The sequence below is a fragment of the Talpa occidentalis genome, unplaced genomic scaffold (genome assembly GCF_014898055.3).
Source record: "Talpa occidentalis isolate TD23 unplaced genomic scaffold, MPIMG_talOcc4v2.1 talOcc4.12, whole genome shotgun sequence".
NCBI classification, from domain to species: Eukaryota; Metazoa; Chordata; class Mammalia; order Eulipotyphla; family Talpidae; genus Talpa; species Talpa occidentalis.
Genome location: NW_023601212.1, coordinates 38,123,755 through 38,142,299, shown reverse-complemented (window position 1 = coordinate 38,142,299; position 18,545 = coordinate 38,123,755). Strand labels below are relative to the sequence as shown.

Below are 18,545 nucleotides of genomic sequence, written 5' to 3'. Positions count from 1 at the left end.
AAATGAGGATGGATATGGAAAGGGTTTTAAATAGAATTAAGCTAGTAGGAGATAATTTCAGGAACAGAAGACACAAATGTACAAATCACCCAGTTGGAAGAAGACAGAAAAAGATCTGGGAAATATGAAGAATTTCTATGTGAAATATGAGACTCAACTATAAGAAGAAACAAAAGGATAATGGATATTTCTGAAGATAAGTAGAGAGAGAAGGGAAGAGAGACCCTATTTGTTTTTTTGTTTTTTTGTTTTTATAATAAATTTTATTTTTATATTCCCCATACAATTGCAGCCCCCCCATTCTGACCCCAATCCCTCCCCTCCCACCCCCGCCCCCCTAAAAGTGTCTCTGGTTCGTAGTTTTTTGTTGATTTTGATTTTCACTTTCTTATAGTTATTCATTTTCCTGGTCCCTTATTTAAGTTTTCTAGATTCCTGCTATGAGTGAGACCATCCGGTATTTTTCTTTTTCTTTTTGGCTTATTTCGCTGAGCATGATCCCTTCCAGTGCCATCCATGTTGCTGCAAATTGCATGTGTTTATCTTTTTTGAATGCTGAGTAATATTCCATGGTATATATGTACCACATCTTCTTGATCCAGTCATCTATTTTTGGGCATTTGGGTTGTTTCCAAAGCTTAGCTATTGTAAACAGTGCTGCTATAAACATAGGGGTGCAGGTGTTCTTTGGAATTGATGTTTCTGTGTCATTTGGGTAAATACCTAGGAGTGGAATTGCTGGATCATATGGAAGCTCTATGTTTAGTAGGTCCAGAAATCTCCACACAGCTCTCCACAGTGGTTGGACCAGTTTGCACTCCCACCAACAGTGCAGAAGAGTTCCTTTTTCTCCACACCCTCGCCAACATTTGTTGTTGCTAGTTTTTTTAATATGTGCCATTCTCACTGGTGTAAGATGGTATCTCATGGTAGTTTTGATTTGCATTTCCCTGATGACAAGTGATGTTGAACATTTTTTCATATGCCTGTTGGCCATTTGCATTTCCTCTTCAGAGAAGTTTCTGTTTAGCTCTTCTGCCCATTTTTTGACTGGATTCTTTTCTTTGTTGTTGTTTAGTCTCATCAGCTCTTTGCAGATTTTTGTGATCAGTCCTTTATCATTAGTGTTGTGTGCAAAAATGTTCTCCCAGTTGGTGGGGTTTCTCTTTGTTTTTGTTATTGTCTCTTTTGCTGTGCAGAAGCTCTTTAATTTGATGTAGTCCCAGCTGTTTATCTTTGCCTTCACTATCACTGCTTTGGGTGATGTGTCTGTAAAGATGTCTTTGATGTGCAAATCACGTAGTGTTTTGCCTATATTTCCTTCTATATATTTTATGGTTTCAGGTCTTATGTCTAGTTCTTTAATCCATTTTGAGTTGATTTTTGTGTATGGTGTGAGGTAGTGGTCAAGCTTCATTCTTTTGCATGTAGCGACCCAGTTTTCCCAGCACCATTTATTGAACAAACTTTCTTTGCTCCAATGCATAGTCTTTGCTCCTTTGTCAAAGATTAGTTGACCATAAATTTGTGGGTTTATTTCTGGATTTTCTATTTGATTCCATTGGTCTGTATGTCTGTTCTTGTTCCAATACCATGCAGTTTTGATGATTATGGCTTTGTAGTAGAGTTTGAAGTCTGGGAGTGTGATGCCTCCATTCCCTTCTTTTTTTTTCAGGAGAGCTTTGGCTATTCGGGGTTTTTTGTGATTCCATATGAATTTCATCAATAATTGTTCTATTTCTTTGAAGAATGACATTGAAATTTTGATTGGAATAGCATTGAATCTGTATATTGCTTTTGGAAGGATGGCTATTTTAATAATGTTTATTCTTCCAATCCATGAGCAGGGGATGTCTTTCCATTTCTTTGTGTCTTCTTCTATTTCTTTTAACAGTGTTTTATAGTTTTCTTTGTATAGGTCCTTTACCTCTTTTGTTAGATTTATTCCCAAATATTTGATTTTTTTTGTTTCAATAAAAAAAGGGATGGTTTTTTTGATTTCTTCTTCTTCAGATTTATTGTTTGTGTATAGGAAGGCTACTGACTTTTGCGTGTTGATTTTGTATCCTGCCACTTTACTGAACTGATTGATGAGTTGAATTAGTTTTTCTGTGGACTTTTGGGGTTCTCTATGTATATTATCATATCATCTGCAAATAGTGATAGTTTGACTTCTTCTTTTCCTATTTGGATTCCTTGTATGTCTTTCTCTTGTCTTATTGCTCTGGCTAGGACTTCCAGTATTATATTGAAAAGCAGTGGTGAGAGTGGACATCCTTGTCTTGTTCCAGATCTTAATGGAATTGCTTTCAGCTTTTCACCATTGAGAATGATACTGGCTGTTGGCTTGTCATAGATGGCCTTTATGATGTTGAGGTATGTTCCTTGTATCCCAAGAATTTCAAGGGCTTTTATCATGAATGGGTGTTGCACTTTGTCGAAAGCTTTCTCAGCATCTATTGATATTATCATATGTTTTTTATATTTCTTTTTGTTGATGTGTTGGATAACGTTGATTGATTTTCAGATGTTAAACCATCCTTGTGTCCCTGGAATGAATCCTACTTGGTCATGGTGAATTATCTTATGGATGCATTGTTGGATTCTGATAGCTAAAATTTTATTGAGGATTTTTGCATCAGTGTTCATTAGGGAGATTGGCCTGTAGTTTTCCTTTTTTGTGTTGTCCTTGTTCGGTTTTGGTATTAGTGTAATGTTGGCTTCATAGAACGTGTTTGGTATTTTCCCTTCCTTCTCAATTTTTTGGAAGAGTTTGTGAAGGATAGGCACTAATTCGTCTCTGAATGTTTGGTAGAATTCATTTGTAAATCCATCAGGTCCTGGGCTTTTGTTTTTGGGGAGGTTTTTGATTACCATTTCAATTTCGCTGCTTGTAATTGGTCTGTTTAGATGTTCTATTTCTTCTTTATCTAGCTTTGGGTGATTGTAGAGTTGTAGGAATTTGTCCATCTCCTCTAGATTGTTAAACTTGTTTCCATATAACTGTTCATAGTAGTTACTGATTATTCTTTTGATTTCTGCTGTGTCCGTTGTGATTTCTCCTCTTTCATTGATGATCCTGTTTATTTGTGCTTTCTCCCTTTTTTCTTTGTGAGCCTGGCTAGGGGTTTGTCTATTTTATTGATTTTTTCAAAGAACCAGCTCTTGGTTTCATTGATCTTTTGGATTGTTTTTTAGTTTCAATTTCATTTATTTCTGCTTTTGTTTTTATTATTTCTTTTCTTCTACTGGTTTTGGGGTTTTTTTGTTGTTCTTTTTCTAGACCTTTGAGCTTCGAGATTAGGTTGTTTCTTTGAGTTCTTTCTTGTTTCTTGGTGTGAGCTTCTATTGCTATATATTTTCCTCTTATTACTGCTTTTGCTGCATCCCATACATTTAGGATATTGGTGTCCTCCTTGTCATTCAATTCAAAGAATTTTTTAATTTCTTCTTTCATCTCCTCATTAGTCCAGTGGTCTTCCAGTAGTGTGGTTTTTAATCTCCATGCGGTAGGAAAGTTCCTTGCCTTCTTTTTATGGTTTATTTCTAGTTTGATGCCTTCATGGTCAGAAAAGATGGTTGATATGATTTCAATCTTGGTGTATCTGTTGATGTTTGTCTTGTGCCCCAGTATGTGATCGATCCTGGAGAATGATCCGTGTGCGCTTGAGAAAAATGTGTACTCCGTTTTTTTTGGGTTTAGTGTTCTATAGATGTCTGTTAAGCCCAATTGCTCTAGGTCCTTATTTAGAGCTTTGGTTTCTTTACTTATTTTTTGTCTTGTTGATCTATCCATTGTTGATAGTGGTGTGTTGAAGTCTCCCGCTACGTATGTGTTTTCTCTGATGTCTGTTTTCAGAGAGGATAACAGTTGTCTGATATATTTTGGTGCTCCTTCGTTTGGTGAGTATATGTTAATGAGTGTTATTTCTTCTTGAAGTATTGTCCCCTTGATCATAATGTAGTGACCATTGGGGTCTCTTTTTATCTTTTTGAGTTTGAAATCTGTTTTATCTGATATAGGTATAGCTGTTCCTGCTTTCTTTTTTGGTCCATTTGCTTGTAGGATTGTTTTCCATCCTTTAACTTTGAGCCTATTTTTATCTTTTGTAGCTAAATGTGTTTCCTGGAGACAGCAAAAGGTTGGGTTTTGTTTCTTAATCCAGGCTGCAACTCTGTGTCTTTTTATTGAAGAGTTTATTCCATTTACATTTAGAGTTAATATTGATATGTTAGCATCTGTATTTGCCATTGTGTTTCTTTCCTTTGATTTTATTTATTTATTCTTTTAATAACTTTTTTTTTTTTTTGGCCTTCTTTCATTGTTATCCGTCCCTCTGAGGTTCTGGCTTTAGGACTCCTTGTAGTATTTTTTGGAGTGGGGGTTTAGTTGCAATGAAATTCCGGAGTTTCTCTTTGTCTGGGAAGGTCCATATTCTTTCTTCAAAGAGAAAGGAGAGCTTTGCGGGATAGAGAATTCTTGGTTGGCATCTGTTTTCTTGGAGTCTGTTGACTATCCCTCCATTCTCTCCTTGCCTGTAGTGTTTCTTCGGAGAAGTCTGATGTCAGCCTGATTGGCTTTCCTTTGAATGTTATCTGTTTCTTCCCTCTTGCCAGCTTCATTATTTTTTCCTTGTCCTGGATTCTTGGGAGCTTTACTATTATGTGTCTTGCTGTATTTTTCCTTTCGTCGTGGAAGTTTGGTGTTCTTCTTGCTTCTTGTATATCAATTTTCAGCTCCTTCTTTACATTTGGGAAGTTCTCTTCAATTATCTCCTGGAATATTTTCTCTGTTCCTACATCTCTCTCCTCTCCTTCTGGTATTCCTATAAGTCTTATATTTCCTTTCCTCATGGAGTCAGATAGTTCCCGAAGTCTTTCTTCATTCTTTTTCCTTCGTACTTCTTTTTCCTTTTCTGTTTTGGTTCTTTTTATTTCTGTGTCTTCAAGAGTACTTATTCGTTCTTCCATTTCATCTATTCTGCTTTCATTGCTTTTCCCAGAATTCTTTAGTTCTTCCATTAATTCTTTGATCTCCTGCATTTCTTTTACTTCCCTCTTTAGGGACTCAATTTCATTCTTCTGATCATTGTTTTCCCTCTCTAGGGACTCAATTGCATTCTTCTGATCGTTGATTATTTTTCCCTTATCATTGTTTTCCTTTATGACTTCTGTCAGTTTTTTAATCACGGCAATTTTAAAGTCTCTTTCTGGAAGGCTCAGAAGTTCTTCCAAGTTACTGTCGTTGCAATCTGGGGGCTGCTTTTCTTTTTGTGGTGTGCTTTTTCCCTGGGGAGTTGCTAGGTTGCGTGTGGTTCTTCTCCTCCCTACTGTCTGTTTTCTAATTTGCCGTATGCGTTGGGACACTGTGTAGTTGGGACTGGCCGGCATCTTGGGTGAGCTTCTCTGCTCTCCTCTGGTTCGTCCAGGAGTCATCTGTCAGTTTCAAGCAGTCTTTACTGGAGAAAGGTCCCTGTTCTAAAATGCCGATGTGGGGACACACTCCCCTGTGCGCCTGGTCTGCCCCGGCGGTGGGTTCCTGCTCCCCCTCTGGGCTTGGACTGCAGGCCAGAGGGGGTCTGGCGTGGGCGAACTTCCCCCGCTCACCTCTGGCTCCTGAGGAAGCCTTCTGCAGGTAGTCTTTACTGAAGAAATGTCCCTGTTCTAAGATGGTGATATGGGACACACTCCCTGTGCGTCCGGTCTCAGGCACACTCTTCTGCACGCCTGGTCTGCCCCGGCTGTGGGTGCTCGCTCCCCCTGTGGGCTCAGACTACTGGTCGGAAGGGGCCCGGCGTGGGCTAACTCCCCAGCTGGCCACTGGCTCCTCTAGGCGCCTCTGCTGGCTTCAAGTTGCTTGGTGGCGCCAGAGATCAGAGAGACCCTATTTGAACAAATAATAACTGAGACCTTCATGAACCTAAGGCAAGGAATAAACATGGGTTCCTGGAAGCAAAAAGGACACCCAAATTCCTTCATGCAAAATGATCCTCACCAAGGATATCACTGTTGTTATAAAAGTCAAAGATCAATAAAAATATGGAAGACTGCTAGGGGAAAAAAAATGTCATTAACTTACCTATGATTGGTCTCTCATCAGATTTCTCAACAGTTACCTTCCAGACCAGAAAAGAGTGGAATCAATTACTCATCAATGCTAAAAGACAAAACCTGCCACCCAAGAATAGACTATCCTTGCAAAAATTATCATTCAATTATGAATGTGAAATAAAGCCTTCCCCAGTCAAATGAAAACTAATGTAGCTTACCACCAATAGGTCTGACTTACAAGAATTCTTGAAGAGTTGTTTTGCAGGAAAAGAACAAAAATATTCAAAACCTTGAGCAAAAAGACAATGGGAATATGAAATCAGAAGAATAATTAGAAACAACAACAAAACACTAAAGGGGAAGAAGAAAATGTTGATTAAGTGATGAGTCAACACTAGCTCATAAAGGAATTTGTTTACACATGAGAAGTATTACATAACCCCAATGTTAACTATGGCAATAATCTAGAATACAGACATATAGAAGATATGAAGAAACTGGGAAGATATGAAGAAACAGGGAGTCATCTAAATGTAATAGAGAGAAGCAAATGGAAAATGAGACAAAAGAAAGAGAAAACAATTTTAAAAAGAATAACAGTAAATAAACCTCATATATCAATAATATCCTTAAAAATAAATGGTCTGAACTCACTAATTAAAAGACAGTCTGACAAGTTGGGTCAAAAGTATCAGGCTTCTATAGTTTGCTTACAAGAAATCAATTTAAAACCTAAAGACAAACACAAACTTAGAGTGAAAGGCCATCAGCAGCTCAGAAGCAGTCACATGCCCCAGTATGAGATGAGCAGGGGCTAACAATTTACCACAGTCCCCAGCCAATCTTGGGAAGTGCAACCACCAAGTGCTTAGCCACTCTTTACTGCTGACTCCCAGCCACCATAGGGAAGTGTACCCAATCCGTGGCTCAGCCACCAGCACCTTGGAAGCAGACACATACCCTATTCTAGGCTGTATAGGCTACCTCCAAAATCAATGACACTCATCCACCCTCTGGGAAGCACCCTAAATCCTGGGATGAACAGCTAGCACCTCATAAGCCAGCTTAGGTCCTCCATGCCACAAAGGTCCCTGCCTTACAGCAGCTACCACCCTCTGCCTTCTGGTGAGTGCTCCAGTCCACAGTGGGAATAGTTGAGACACACTTAGCAGAGGCAAAACATATAGCAGGAAGGTACTACAAAAAAATAAGGAGGCAAATAACACAATGAACAGCCACAGAGGAATGAAGGGAAATCTAACACTATATATAGAGCATATATCTCCAGAACTCAACCACGAAGACATGGGAGATCTGATTCTCCTATCAGATGCAGAATTCAAGCTTGTCATCAAGGAAATATGAAGAACTCAGAGAAGAATTCAGAGAAGACACAGAAAAATAGATAAAGGTTTTGCAAGAAAATTCAGAAAAAATTAATGTCTTGAGAAACAAAATCAATGAAAAAAAGATAAAAATGATACTCTATAGAAGGAAATAAAGAAATTGAAAAAGATCAAAAGAGATGAACAGTGCTGTAGAAAGCTATAGAAGTAAAATAAACCAAATGGAAGAGTGAATCAGTGAGTTTGAAAATATAGATTTACAAAGAAGCAAGAAGAAAAAAGAAACAAAGTAAAAAAAAATAAGACAACACTTCATGAATTATCTGACATGGTGAGGAAAGGCAAAATAAGAATAATGGATATCACAGAAGGGGGATATTTCTATTAAAAACACGGAATATATTCAAGGAAAAAATAGAAGAAAACTTTCCAAACCTAGAAAAGGAAATAAATACACAAATCAAGGAAGCAAAAAGAACATTGGGGTAACTAAAAAAATGAGACCAACACCAAGACATATAGTAGTGAAACTCCCAAGAGATCACATCAAAGAAAGAATATTGAAGTTGGTGAGAGATTGTATTTGCTTCAGCAGCACATATACTAAAATTGAAGTTGGTGAGAGAAAGAAGCAGATAACCTACAAAGGAACATGGATCAAGCTAACATCAGACTTCTCAGAAGAAATATTGTGGGTGAGAAAGAGAATGGAAAGATGTCATCAAAAAACTCAGATTAAAAACTTCCAACCAAGAATAGTGTATCCTACAAGGCTCTCCTTTAGATATGAGGAAGAAATAAATGCCTCTCAGACAAAGAAAAACTGAAGGAGTTTGCAAAAACTAACCCCTTCTTCATGAAATATTGAAAATAACTCTAGTACCTAAGCCAAATAGAGAAACACTCAGAAAGAAGTGAAAAAACAGATATAACCACAAAGTAGCAGCAACAGACTGTCATTTATCAATAATCACTCTAAAAAACAACCCTCAATAATCTCTCTAAGCATAAATGCACTGAACTCACTGATTAAAAGACACAGAGTATCAAGTTGGATCAGAAAACAGAATCTAACCTGCTGTGTCCAGGAGACACAACTGAGCACCAAATATATACATAGGGTAAAGGTAAAGAGTTAGAAAAGATATGACTGAGCACCAAATGTATACATTGGATAAAGGTAAAGGGTTAGAAAACAATCCTACAAGCAACTGTGACCAAAAGGAAGTCAGGGACAGTCATATTTATGTCAGACAAAATACATTTCAAGTTAAAAAAGGTAACAAGAGACAGGGATGAACATTACATAATGATTAAAAGAACAATATATCAGGACGACATAACAATCATCAACAGATACTCATCAAATGAAGGAGTACCAAAATACATTAGGCAACTACTCTCAACTCAAAAAAAGAACATTGGAAAACAGACATTTGTATGTCTCTGTTCTGACAAGGGATTAATTTCAAAAATATACAAAGAACTCATATGACTCAAATACAAAAAACCAGGCACCCCAATAAAAAATGGGGAAAGGACTTAAATAGATTTTTCTCCAAAGAATATATATACACATGACCAACAGATACATGAAAAAATGCTCAGCATCAGTTATTATAAAGGAAAGATGAATTAAAACCACAACAATATATCACCTCACCCCTATGAGAATAGCCTGTATCAAAAACAGAGAACCAACAAAGGGTTAGAAAAAGATATGACAAAGATGTGGAGAAGGAACACTTGCTTACTTTTGGTGATGACATAATTTTGTGCAGACTTTGTGGGAAACAGTATGGAGATTCCTTCAAAAACTAAAAATGGAAATAGCTTACAGTCTGGCAATGGCACCTGTAGGTATTTATCTGAAGAATATTGATAACTAATACTAATACTATACTAAAACACTAATAAAAATATTTATTCACTCCTGTGTTCATAGTAGAGTCACTCATAACACTCAAGACATGGAATAAATGTCCAATCATGGACGGCTGGATAAAGAAATTGTGACATAACTCAATGGAATACTACTGAGCATTAAAATGATGAAATTATGATCTTTGCAACAATATGGATGGAACTCGAAGTAATTATGCTAGATTAAATAAGTTAAAACAAGGAAGACAATTACTGGATGGTCTCTCTCAACATAAATAATGAAAGAAAACAAATTGGCAAATGCAACAAGAAGACTTTTAGAGTAGGTGAAAACAAGGTAGTTACTGGAGGTGCAGGGGCAGAAGGTGAAGAGCAAGGTGTGGATATGTGAATCCCTTCAACAGGGGAGCTGGAGCTTTGGTGAGGGAGTGCAGAATTTGCACATGTCCAGGTGTAAAGGTGTACTACTAAAATCACAGTTTTTGAATGGTAAATCAATAAAATTCGATTACAAAAGTGCCAAAGTTGTTCTCTGCCGTAAGTCAATACTCAGGAGTTCCACAAGACCTAGTCACGCAGGTCATTCATTCTTAGATTTGGAAAAGTGCTAAAGACTGGAATAAGGTACAGGGAAGTTAGACTCTAAAAGGTGAGCAAGTACACAGAGAAGTAGCAGTAAAAATGTAATTCACTTGATTTCTAATTTGGTCTCTGGAGAACAGAGATTCATCGGGAAAATTTTTCTTTCGTCCAGACAACTGTCCCACAAGGAAACAAGGTACACAGGTGAGAGTCACAATGGAAACAGCACCTAATGAGCAGGCAAAGGAAGGTGTAAATATGCTGTAATTTCATACACATGAAACCTTGAGCTGGAGAGGGCAGGTTGCTGACTTTGAATTCCTAAGTCTTTCCTGGGACCAATGCTTCACTCTTTCCTGCTGTCCTTTATGAGAACAGACCTTCAATTTCCATTATAAACCATCCAGAGAATTTTGGACTCTACCTGGTGATTATTCTCAGACCTCCATCCAGTCAAGTCTGAGAAACCAGTAGGTACTTGAGGAAATGTTGAGGTTATGAGTGTGGAGAACTTTCTCTGAGGTTATCCAAGCCTAAGCATCCAAAATCCATACTGAGAATTTGCTGTGTCTGTTTACCAGCTTGTGCATGTAATTTATAATTTATGTATGTAATATATTAAAAAATTAGTTGTCTGATGGACCCTGCAATAAAAGAAGCATTGCTCCAATTAAGTGATGGGAATGGAAGTCCAGTTGAATGAGACTGAGGAACGAGTGATAGACATACAGTGTTCCTAGTAAAAGTAGAGCATAGCCAAGAATTTTTGCAGTTAAGGAAGGGAAAAGAGCATTAGACATGGAGGTGTATGCACAGAACTGAAGGCACATTAAAAAAAATTAAGATGAGGTGTCTTTTAGCGTGTTCTATATTTATTAGAAAGAGCCCAACAACGGAGGTGCGTATTACTTTGTATCAGCAATGCTTTTTTGTTTTTTGAAAGATTTATTTATTTATGCATGCAAGAACTGGGGTACAGGCCGGAGGTGGGGGTGGGGGGTGAGAAGATTCATCAGAGACAGAATGGGGAGCAGAACAGGCAGACTGATTGAAATACACTGCGGAGGGGAGCAGTGTGTGAGATAGAAGTTTGCTGCATCATGTGAGTAGCTCCCTGGCCAGAGATCGAACTTGTGCTGCACAGGCTGTGGAGAGTTTCACAGTGCTGTGCTTAACCTCTTGCACCACCATGGAGGCCCTGTATCAGCAATTCTTGAGACATACGTTTCACAATATCATTTCTGACAATGGCATTTAGATGAGAAAGGTGTAATGAATACAAAATTAGGTGTGCTAGAGAGTGCTACCTCAATTTTTTCATTATCGAGAAGTGGGGAAGGAATGCAGACTTTTGAGAGGTAGAAGGAAAAAAATCACCTCACCTCATCACCAATGATAACCATTCATTTACTAACAGGGAGGAGATAACCTAAGCTTCATACAGACCTTGTCTAAATATGTCAATGACTTTAGAAGAGTAGATAGCACTATTCCCACTATTTGCATGAGGATATTAACATTTGCAATGAATTGGTTGGTTGTCTGTGTTAAAATATGTGGTAGAGTCAGATTCAAAACTCCTTTTTTTGATTCCAAAATGTTTGCATTTTATATCATCTTTTACTATTTCATCTTTCAAAAATCCCTTCTATTTTTGGATGTTGTATTTTTTCTATTGTAAATTGTGGGTTTAATAACTTTGCATAGGATATTCAACTAGCCAGATGTTTTGACACATAAACACATCCACTCCTTTCTCTTGAGGATAAATTGTTTTCTGCTGGTTTATTAGTCATTCTGGTCATCAAGGGGATATTACTGGGTTTGGAAGGCTGCCAGGCCAGAACTTTCTCCTCATCACAGTCTCTCAGGAATCACCTGAGCTTATTATATCATCTTTCCCCAGTGTCCATTTATTTCCTATTTTTGAAATGCTGCTTATGATTCTTTAATTACAGAACACAAAATAATTTACATGATTATAGGAGGTTTGCCAACTTGAATTTGGAGACAATTTCCAAATCCTTTAGGGTAAACTGAAGTTGACATCTCTCTCTCTATCTCTCTCACACACTGTGTGCTTTGAGAGGCATGCACAGATCAAGGGGCACAGGTTCCCAGCCCATATTCCCCAAATTGTGACCCTTCAAATACAGTTGCCAGAATGTTAATGAACAGATGGGAATGAGATGGCAATCATTGCTACTCACAGAATCCTACAAAAGTTAATAAAGTGCAAGGAACAGCATGAGAACAAAGGACTCCCTGTATCTAGAAGTTTCAGCAGCAACAGGGAGTTCATCTCTTTCCTCAACATTCTCTGATATTGGCTCTCTCATCATTTGCCTTCTTGCTCATCCCCCTCTCAGCCTTCATTCCCTTTTAACTTTGATAACGTGAAACAAGCCAGGTCCTGGGGCCACATTCCCCCACAGGGCACACGTTCCTCAGATATCCTCCAGTCTTCTGTTCCATCTCCTTGAGGGCTTGTTCAACTGACCCCTTGCTTGGTCTTCTGAAACTCCAGTCAAAAAACAAGACCCTAATCCACTGCCTTTTAGACCTATTTTTTTTCCAGAGCACTTGACACCCTCTGACACAGTTATATGAATATTTATTTGCTTAGACTTCCTCTCTATCTTTGAATCATAAAGACTCTTGTTTCTCTCTGATTTGAAAATGGTCAAATGTATGAAAACAATTTCTCATTAAAACTGTCTAATGCATTGACCTCTTGGGGAAAGGCTGAGGGTGGGACAGGAATTCCAAAGCAAAGAGGCCACAGGAGATGCTTAAAGAGAATCAGATCCATACATGTATTTTACTTGACCATCCAATATAAACTAACATTTCAGTATGTTAGTAATGATGTGCATAGTGTTACCATTATTCACGTTTCTTTTTTTATTCCTAGTCATAACCACTACCGCATGACACCAGACAATTATACACAGGTTACAGAATTTCTTCTTCTGGGGCTATCAAAGGAACAAGCACTGCAGCCTCTCATATTTAGACTTTTCCTCTCCATGTACCTGATCACTGTATGTGGAAACCTGCTCATCATCCTGGCCACCATCTCAGACTCCCACCTCCACACACCCATGTACTTCTTCCTCGCCAACCTGTCCTTTGTAGACATCTGCTTCACCTCCACCACCATCCCCAAGATGCTGCTGAACATCCAGACACATAGCAAAGCCATCACCTATGAAGGCTGCATTACCCAGATGTATTTTTTCCTACTCTTTGGAGTGTTGGACGACTTTATTTTGAGTGCAATGGCCTATGACCGCTTTGTGGCCATCTGTCACCCCCTGCACTACACAGTCATCATGAACCCCCGGCTCTGTGGGTTGGTGATTCTGGTTTCCTGGATCCTGAGTGCTCTGTATTCCTTGCTCCAAAGTTTAATGGTATTGAGACTATCCTTCTGTAGAAACTTGGAAATCCCTCACTTTTTCTGTGAACTCAATCAGATGGTCCATCTTGCCTGTTCGGACAACTTTCTTAATGACGTAGTGTTGTATTTTGCAACTGGGATACTGGCTGGTTGTCCCCTTGCGGGAATCCTTTACTCCTACTCGAAGATTGTTTCCTCCATATGCAGAATCTCATCAGCTCAGGGGAAGTATAAAGCTTTTTCGACCTGTGTGTCTCACCTAACAGTTGTCTCTTTATTTTATTTTACAATCCTAGGAGTGTACCTTAGTTCAGCTACTACACACAACTCATATTCTAGTGCAACAGCCTCAGTGATGTACACTGTGGTCACACCCATGCTGAACCCCTTCATCTATAGTCTGAGGAACAAAGATATAAAGAAGGCCCTGAAAAGATTCATTTGGGTGGAAGTTATGAAAGGGCCATTTGTCTTGGGGTTGAGGAAGGGTCCTTGATTGGAGTGTTAATGTCTTAGAACCAGAATTTGGAAGTAGAATATGCTGCTTCTATTTATCTACTGGTATTTCCATTCTTTTGAATTACAATTTTTTAAGTTATTCACTTTATCATGCTTTCTGCTCTGATAAGCAGATGATTTTCCTTTTGCCCTTTCCTATTTTTTTTCCCCTCCTTTGGTCAGAATATTTGAAATTTCCATTTCTTTACAGGGCAATGTGGATTTCTTGAGAACACTTTCTACTCTCACGAAATATATCATCTCAAAATTTTCCTTTGTGTTACTAAAAGTATAGTCATAAGCTATATCACACACACAGAATAAACTACCCTGGCCAGGTAAGGCCATTATATCATTCCTGGCTCAGCAACACCTGAAGCCACAGATTTCATTATTTTTATTTACATTTCTACTTTAACTGCTCTTCTAGAGAATGCACACTTTCGCATGTTACTGAGTTTATTGGTCTCTTGCTTTTATTTCCTATTCAACTCTGTATCCACAATGCCTGTCATATCTCTGATAAAATTGTTTATCAAAATTTTCTATCAATGGAATCTACATGGCAAAGCTAATTTGATAGATTGATCTAATATATTCTAAGTCAGAATTGACTTTAAATGACTTTAAATTTTTTTTTTTTTTTTTTTTTTTTTTTTTTTTTTTAAATATTAAATTTTATTTTTATATTCCCCCATACAATTGCAAACGCCCCATTCTGACCCCAATCCCTCCCCTCCCGCCCCCCAACCCCCAAAAAGTGTCTCTGGTTCATAGTTTTTTGTTGATTTTGATTTTCACTTTCTTATATTCATTTTCCTGGTCCCTTATTTAAGTTTTCTAGATTCCTGCTATGAGTGAGACCATCCGGTATTTTTCTTTTTCTTTTTGGCTTATTTCGCTGAGCATGATCCCTTCCAGCGCCATCCATGTTGCTGCAAATTGCATGTGTTTATCTTTTTTGAATGCTGAGTAATATTCCATGGTATATATGTACCACATCTTCTTGATCCAGTCATCTACTTTTGGGCATTTGGGTTGTTTCCAAAGCTTAGCTATTGTAAACAGTGCTGCTATAAACATAGGAGTGCAGGTGCTCTTTGGAATTGATGTTTCTGTGTCCTTTGGGTAAATACCTAGGAGTGGAATTGCTGGATCATATGGAAGCTCTATGTTTAGTAGGTCCAGAAATCTCCACACAGCTCTCCATAGTGGTTGGACCAGTTTGCACTCCCACCAACAGTGCAGAAGAGTTCCTTTTTCTCCACATCCTCGCCAACATTTGTTGTTGCTAGTTTTTTTAATATGTGCCATTCTCACTGGTGTGAGATGGTATCTCATGGTAGTTTTGATTTGCATTTCCCTGATTGCAAGTGATGTTGAACATTTTTTCATATGTCTGTTGGCCATTTGCATTTCCTCTTCAGAGAAGTTTCTTTTTAGCTCTTCTGCCCATTTTTTGACTGGATTATTTTCTTTGTTGTTGCTGAGTCTCATCAGCTCTTTGCAGATTTTTGTGATCAGTCCTTTATCATTAGTGTTGGGTGCAAAAATGTTCTCCCAGTTGGTGGGTTTTCTCTTTGTTTTTGTTATTGTCTCTTTTGCTGTGCAGAAGCTCTTTAATTTGATGTAGTCCCAGCTGTTTATCTTTCTCTTCACTATCACTGCTTTGGGTGATGTGTCTGTAAAGATGTCTTTGATGTGCAAATCCCGTAGTGTTTCGCCTATATTTCCTTCTATGTATTTTATGGTTTCAGGTCTTATGTCTAGTTCTTTAATCCATTTTGAGTTGATTTTTGTGTATGGTGTGAGGTAGTGGTCAAGCTTCATTCTTTTGCATGTAGCGACCCAGTTTTCCCAGCACCATTTATTGAACAAACTTTCTTTGCTCCAATGCATAGTCTTTGCTCCTTTGTCAAAGATTAGTTGACCATAAATCTGTGGGTTTATTTCTGGATTTTCTATTCGATTCCATTGGTCTGTATGTCTGTTCTTGTTCCAATACCATGCAGTTTTGATGATTATGGCTTTGTAGTAGAGTTTGAAGTCTGGGAGTGTGATGCCTCCATTCCCTTCTCTTTTTTTCAGTAGAGCTTTGGCTATTCGGGGTTTTTGGTGATTCCATATGAATTTCATCAATAATTGTTCTATTTCTTTGAAGAATGCCATAGAGATTTTGATTGGAATAGCATTGAATCTGTATATTGCTTTTGGTAGGATGGCCATTTTAATAATGTTTATTCTTCCAATCCATGAGCAGGGGATGTCTTTCCATTTCTTTGTGTCTTCTTCTATTTCTTTTAACAGTGTTTTATAGTTTTCTTTGTATAGGTCCTTTACCTCTTTTGTTAGATTTATTCCCAAATATTTGATTTTTTTTGTTTCGATAATAAAAGGGGTGGTTTTTTTGATTTCTTCTTCTTCAGATTTATTGTTTGTGTATAGGAAGGCTACTGACTTTTGCGTGTTGATTTTGTATCCTGCCACTTTACTGAATTGATTGATGAGTTGAATTAGTTTTTCTGTGGAGATTTTGGGGTTCTCTATGTATATTATCATATCATCTGCAAATAGTGATAGTTTGACTTCTTCTTTTCCTATTTGGATTCCTTGGATGTCTTTCTCTTGTCTTATTGCTCTGGCTAGGACTTCCAGTATTATATTGAAAAGCAGTGGTGAGAGTGGACATCCTTGTCTTGTTCCAGATCTTAATGGAATTGCTTTCAGCTTTTCACCATTGAGAATGATACTGGCTGTTGGCTTGTAAATGACTTTAAATTTTATTACTATGCAAAATATTTCTCTTTCTTAAAGTATAGCAGATTGGTTTTCATAGATTAGTGTCTTCATTCATTGAGGTGAAGTATTGGTTGGTATAATATATTTTATGACTGAATTACTTCCTGCATCTCCTTGAAGATTTCTGGTGTTAATTTCAAATATGAAGTTAACATTTACTTATGTTGGTTTTGACATATTATCTCCCCTTTGTTCTAAGAACAAATAGGATGTTGAGTGATCAATATCAATATTATCTGTAATATGTTGCCTGTTCATGGGGCTCTTCAATATTTCATGATGAAAGGGTGAATCACAGGGGGCTTTCATGCAATTTACATTAACAAATTGTTTCTGTACAATCATGAAAGTGCCACCAATCTCTCCTCATTTCCTGGAACAGAACTGTGGAAGGGTCACTGGCTAATACAGCTTTTAGAAATAAGCTTGAATATCGGAATGATCATGAATGCTGTCGCAAATATCAGAATATATCTCTGCAAATCTCACAACAAATTATTGTAATTGCCCTCAATTTTTTTTGCATTGATTATTTTATCAGTTACTTATTGCTGCATAACAAGATGTCCTAAAGCAAACGGTTTATTTCTCAATAGGGTTATATATATGGGAAGCTGTTTTGCTCTATACTCAGATACTCCTGAGACCTTGGTCACCTAGAGTCACTATATTGTGTTTTTCTGTGAGGTATGTTTGTTTGTATGTTTATATGTGTTGGTAAATCTTCTAGGTTAGAAATAAATGAATTTATCAAATGTGAATTGCCTTAGCTTAATTCTACCTCTTTTATTGCATATACGACACTTTGCTTTCTACTGAATTAGAAGATTTTTCTCCTTTCCCATTAAAGTTTGACTCAACCACCTGTGCTCCAGATCCTGTCTTGCATCATAAATCATTAGACTTTCTCCTTTTTGATAAATTACTGGTGTGTAATATTATGAAATAAACTGCACATATGGAAAAAGAGTGAGCAAACCCTAGAAATCTGACTGTACAGCTGAGGCTGCCAAAGAGCAGGGTGGGGAGAGAACAAAGCGGAGAGGGAGCACAACGGGCTACAGTGGAGGACTTCGGGCACCTTGGGAGTGGGTGTGATGTGGTAGAACACCTGAAGAGGGAGATTCTATACCTCTAAATCATATGCAACTTTGTAAACCAAAGTTATCTCAATAAAAAAAGAAAAAGAAAAAAAGAAGTCCAATTTCTGCAATGAGGGCGTTCATAAGAGTGTAACTCATGGAATGGACTTGTATAAAAATGTAATCAGACAACACATAGAAAATCTAATCACATTGAAAGGATAGTCTATGTTGAAAGTGCAGCATGGATCCTCCCTGTTAGTAAATGAGCAGTTATCACTGGCCCTGACTTGAAGTTAACGTTTTCTTCTTCCTCTCAAAGGTCTCCATTGCTCCCTGCCTCTTAGCTCCCTGTTCCACAGTTTTATTTAGTTCTTTCTCACTTTTCCTAGCTATTACGATTAGTAATTTTCTAGTCCAATATTCACATTGCTGAGAGAGATTTTTATATTACAAAAGTCATCAAATTGCATGACTTAAACTTCTCCTTTCCTCCCAGTAATTCCCCAGTAGGAAATGAAGCCAAAATTCTGAGATTTCAGATTCTGTGGCCCCAGGAGTAGTGCTAGTGGAGGAAAGTCCCTCCTCCTGGTGGAGGCCTCTAGCTGGGAGGGAATTGCCCCCATCCTTTGACCCCTGGGCCCCTCCTTCACAGATACACTCACTTTCTTCTGGAATATCTGGGTGGCTAATGGGGAGGTCGCTTTCTGACAGGGTGTAGGGTAAGTGATCAGGCTTTTCTTCCCTCCTGCCATCAGGATTGATGATGGATTCCTGCGGTCCTGAATGCATGCCTGGTGGCGGGCACCTGGAGTGGGGTGTGGGCATATATACGCTGAGAGACTGGCCTCATAAGGGCGGCATCATGGGACATCGGAAGGATCAGGAGAAGAACCAGCA

General features: G+C 38.0%; 1 protein-coding gene across 1 annotated transcript; it reads left to right on the top strand.

The window, feature by feature from the left end:
- The first annotated feature begins 12,793 nt into the window (after positions 1–12,793).
- Positions 12,794–13,762, top strand: LOC119242146 (olfactory receptor 7A17-like). The gene has a single exon (XM_037507917.1). The coding sequence runs from the start codon at positions 12,794–12,796 to the stop codon at positions 13,760–13,762; it is 969 nt and encodes a 322-aa protein (XP_037363814.1).
- Positions 13,763–18,545: the final 4,783 nt, after the last annotated feature.

Excerpts from the sequence above, each read along its gene's own strand:
- LOC119242146 (XM_037507917.1), top strand. The coding sequence starts at position 12,794 with ATGACACCAGACAATTATACACAGGTTACAGAATTTCTTCTTCTGGGG.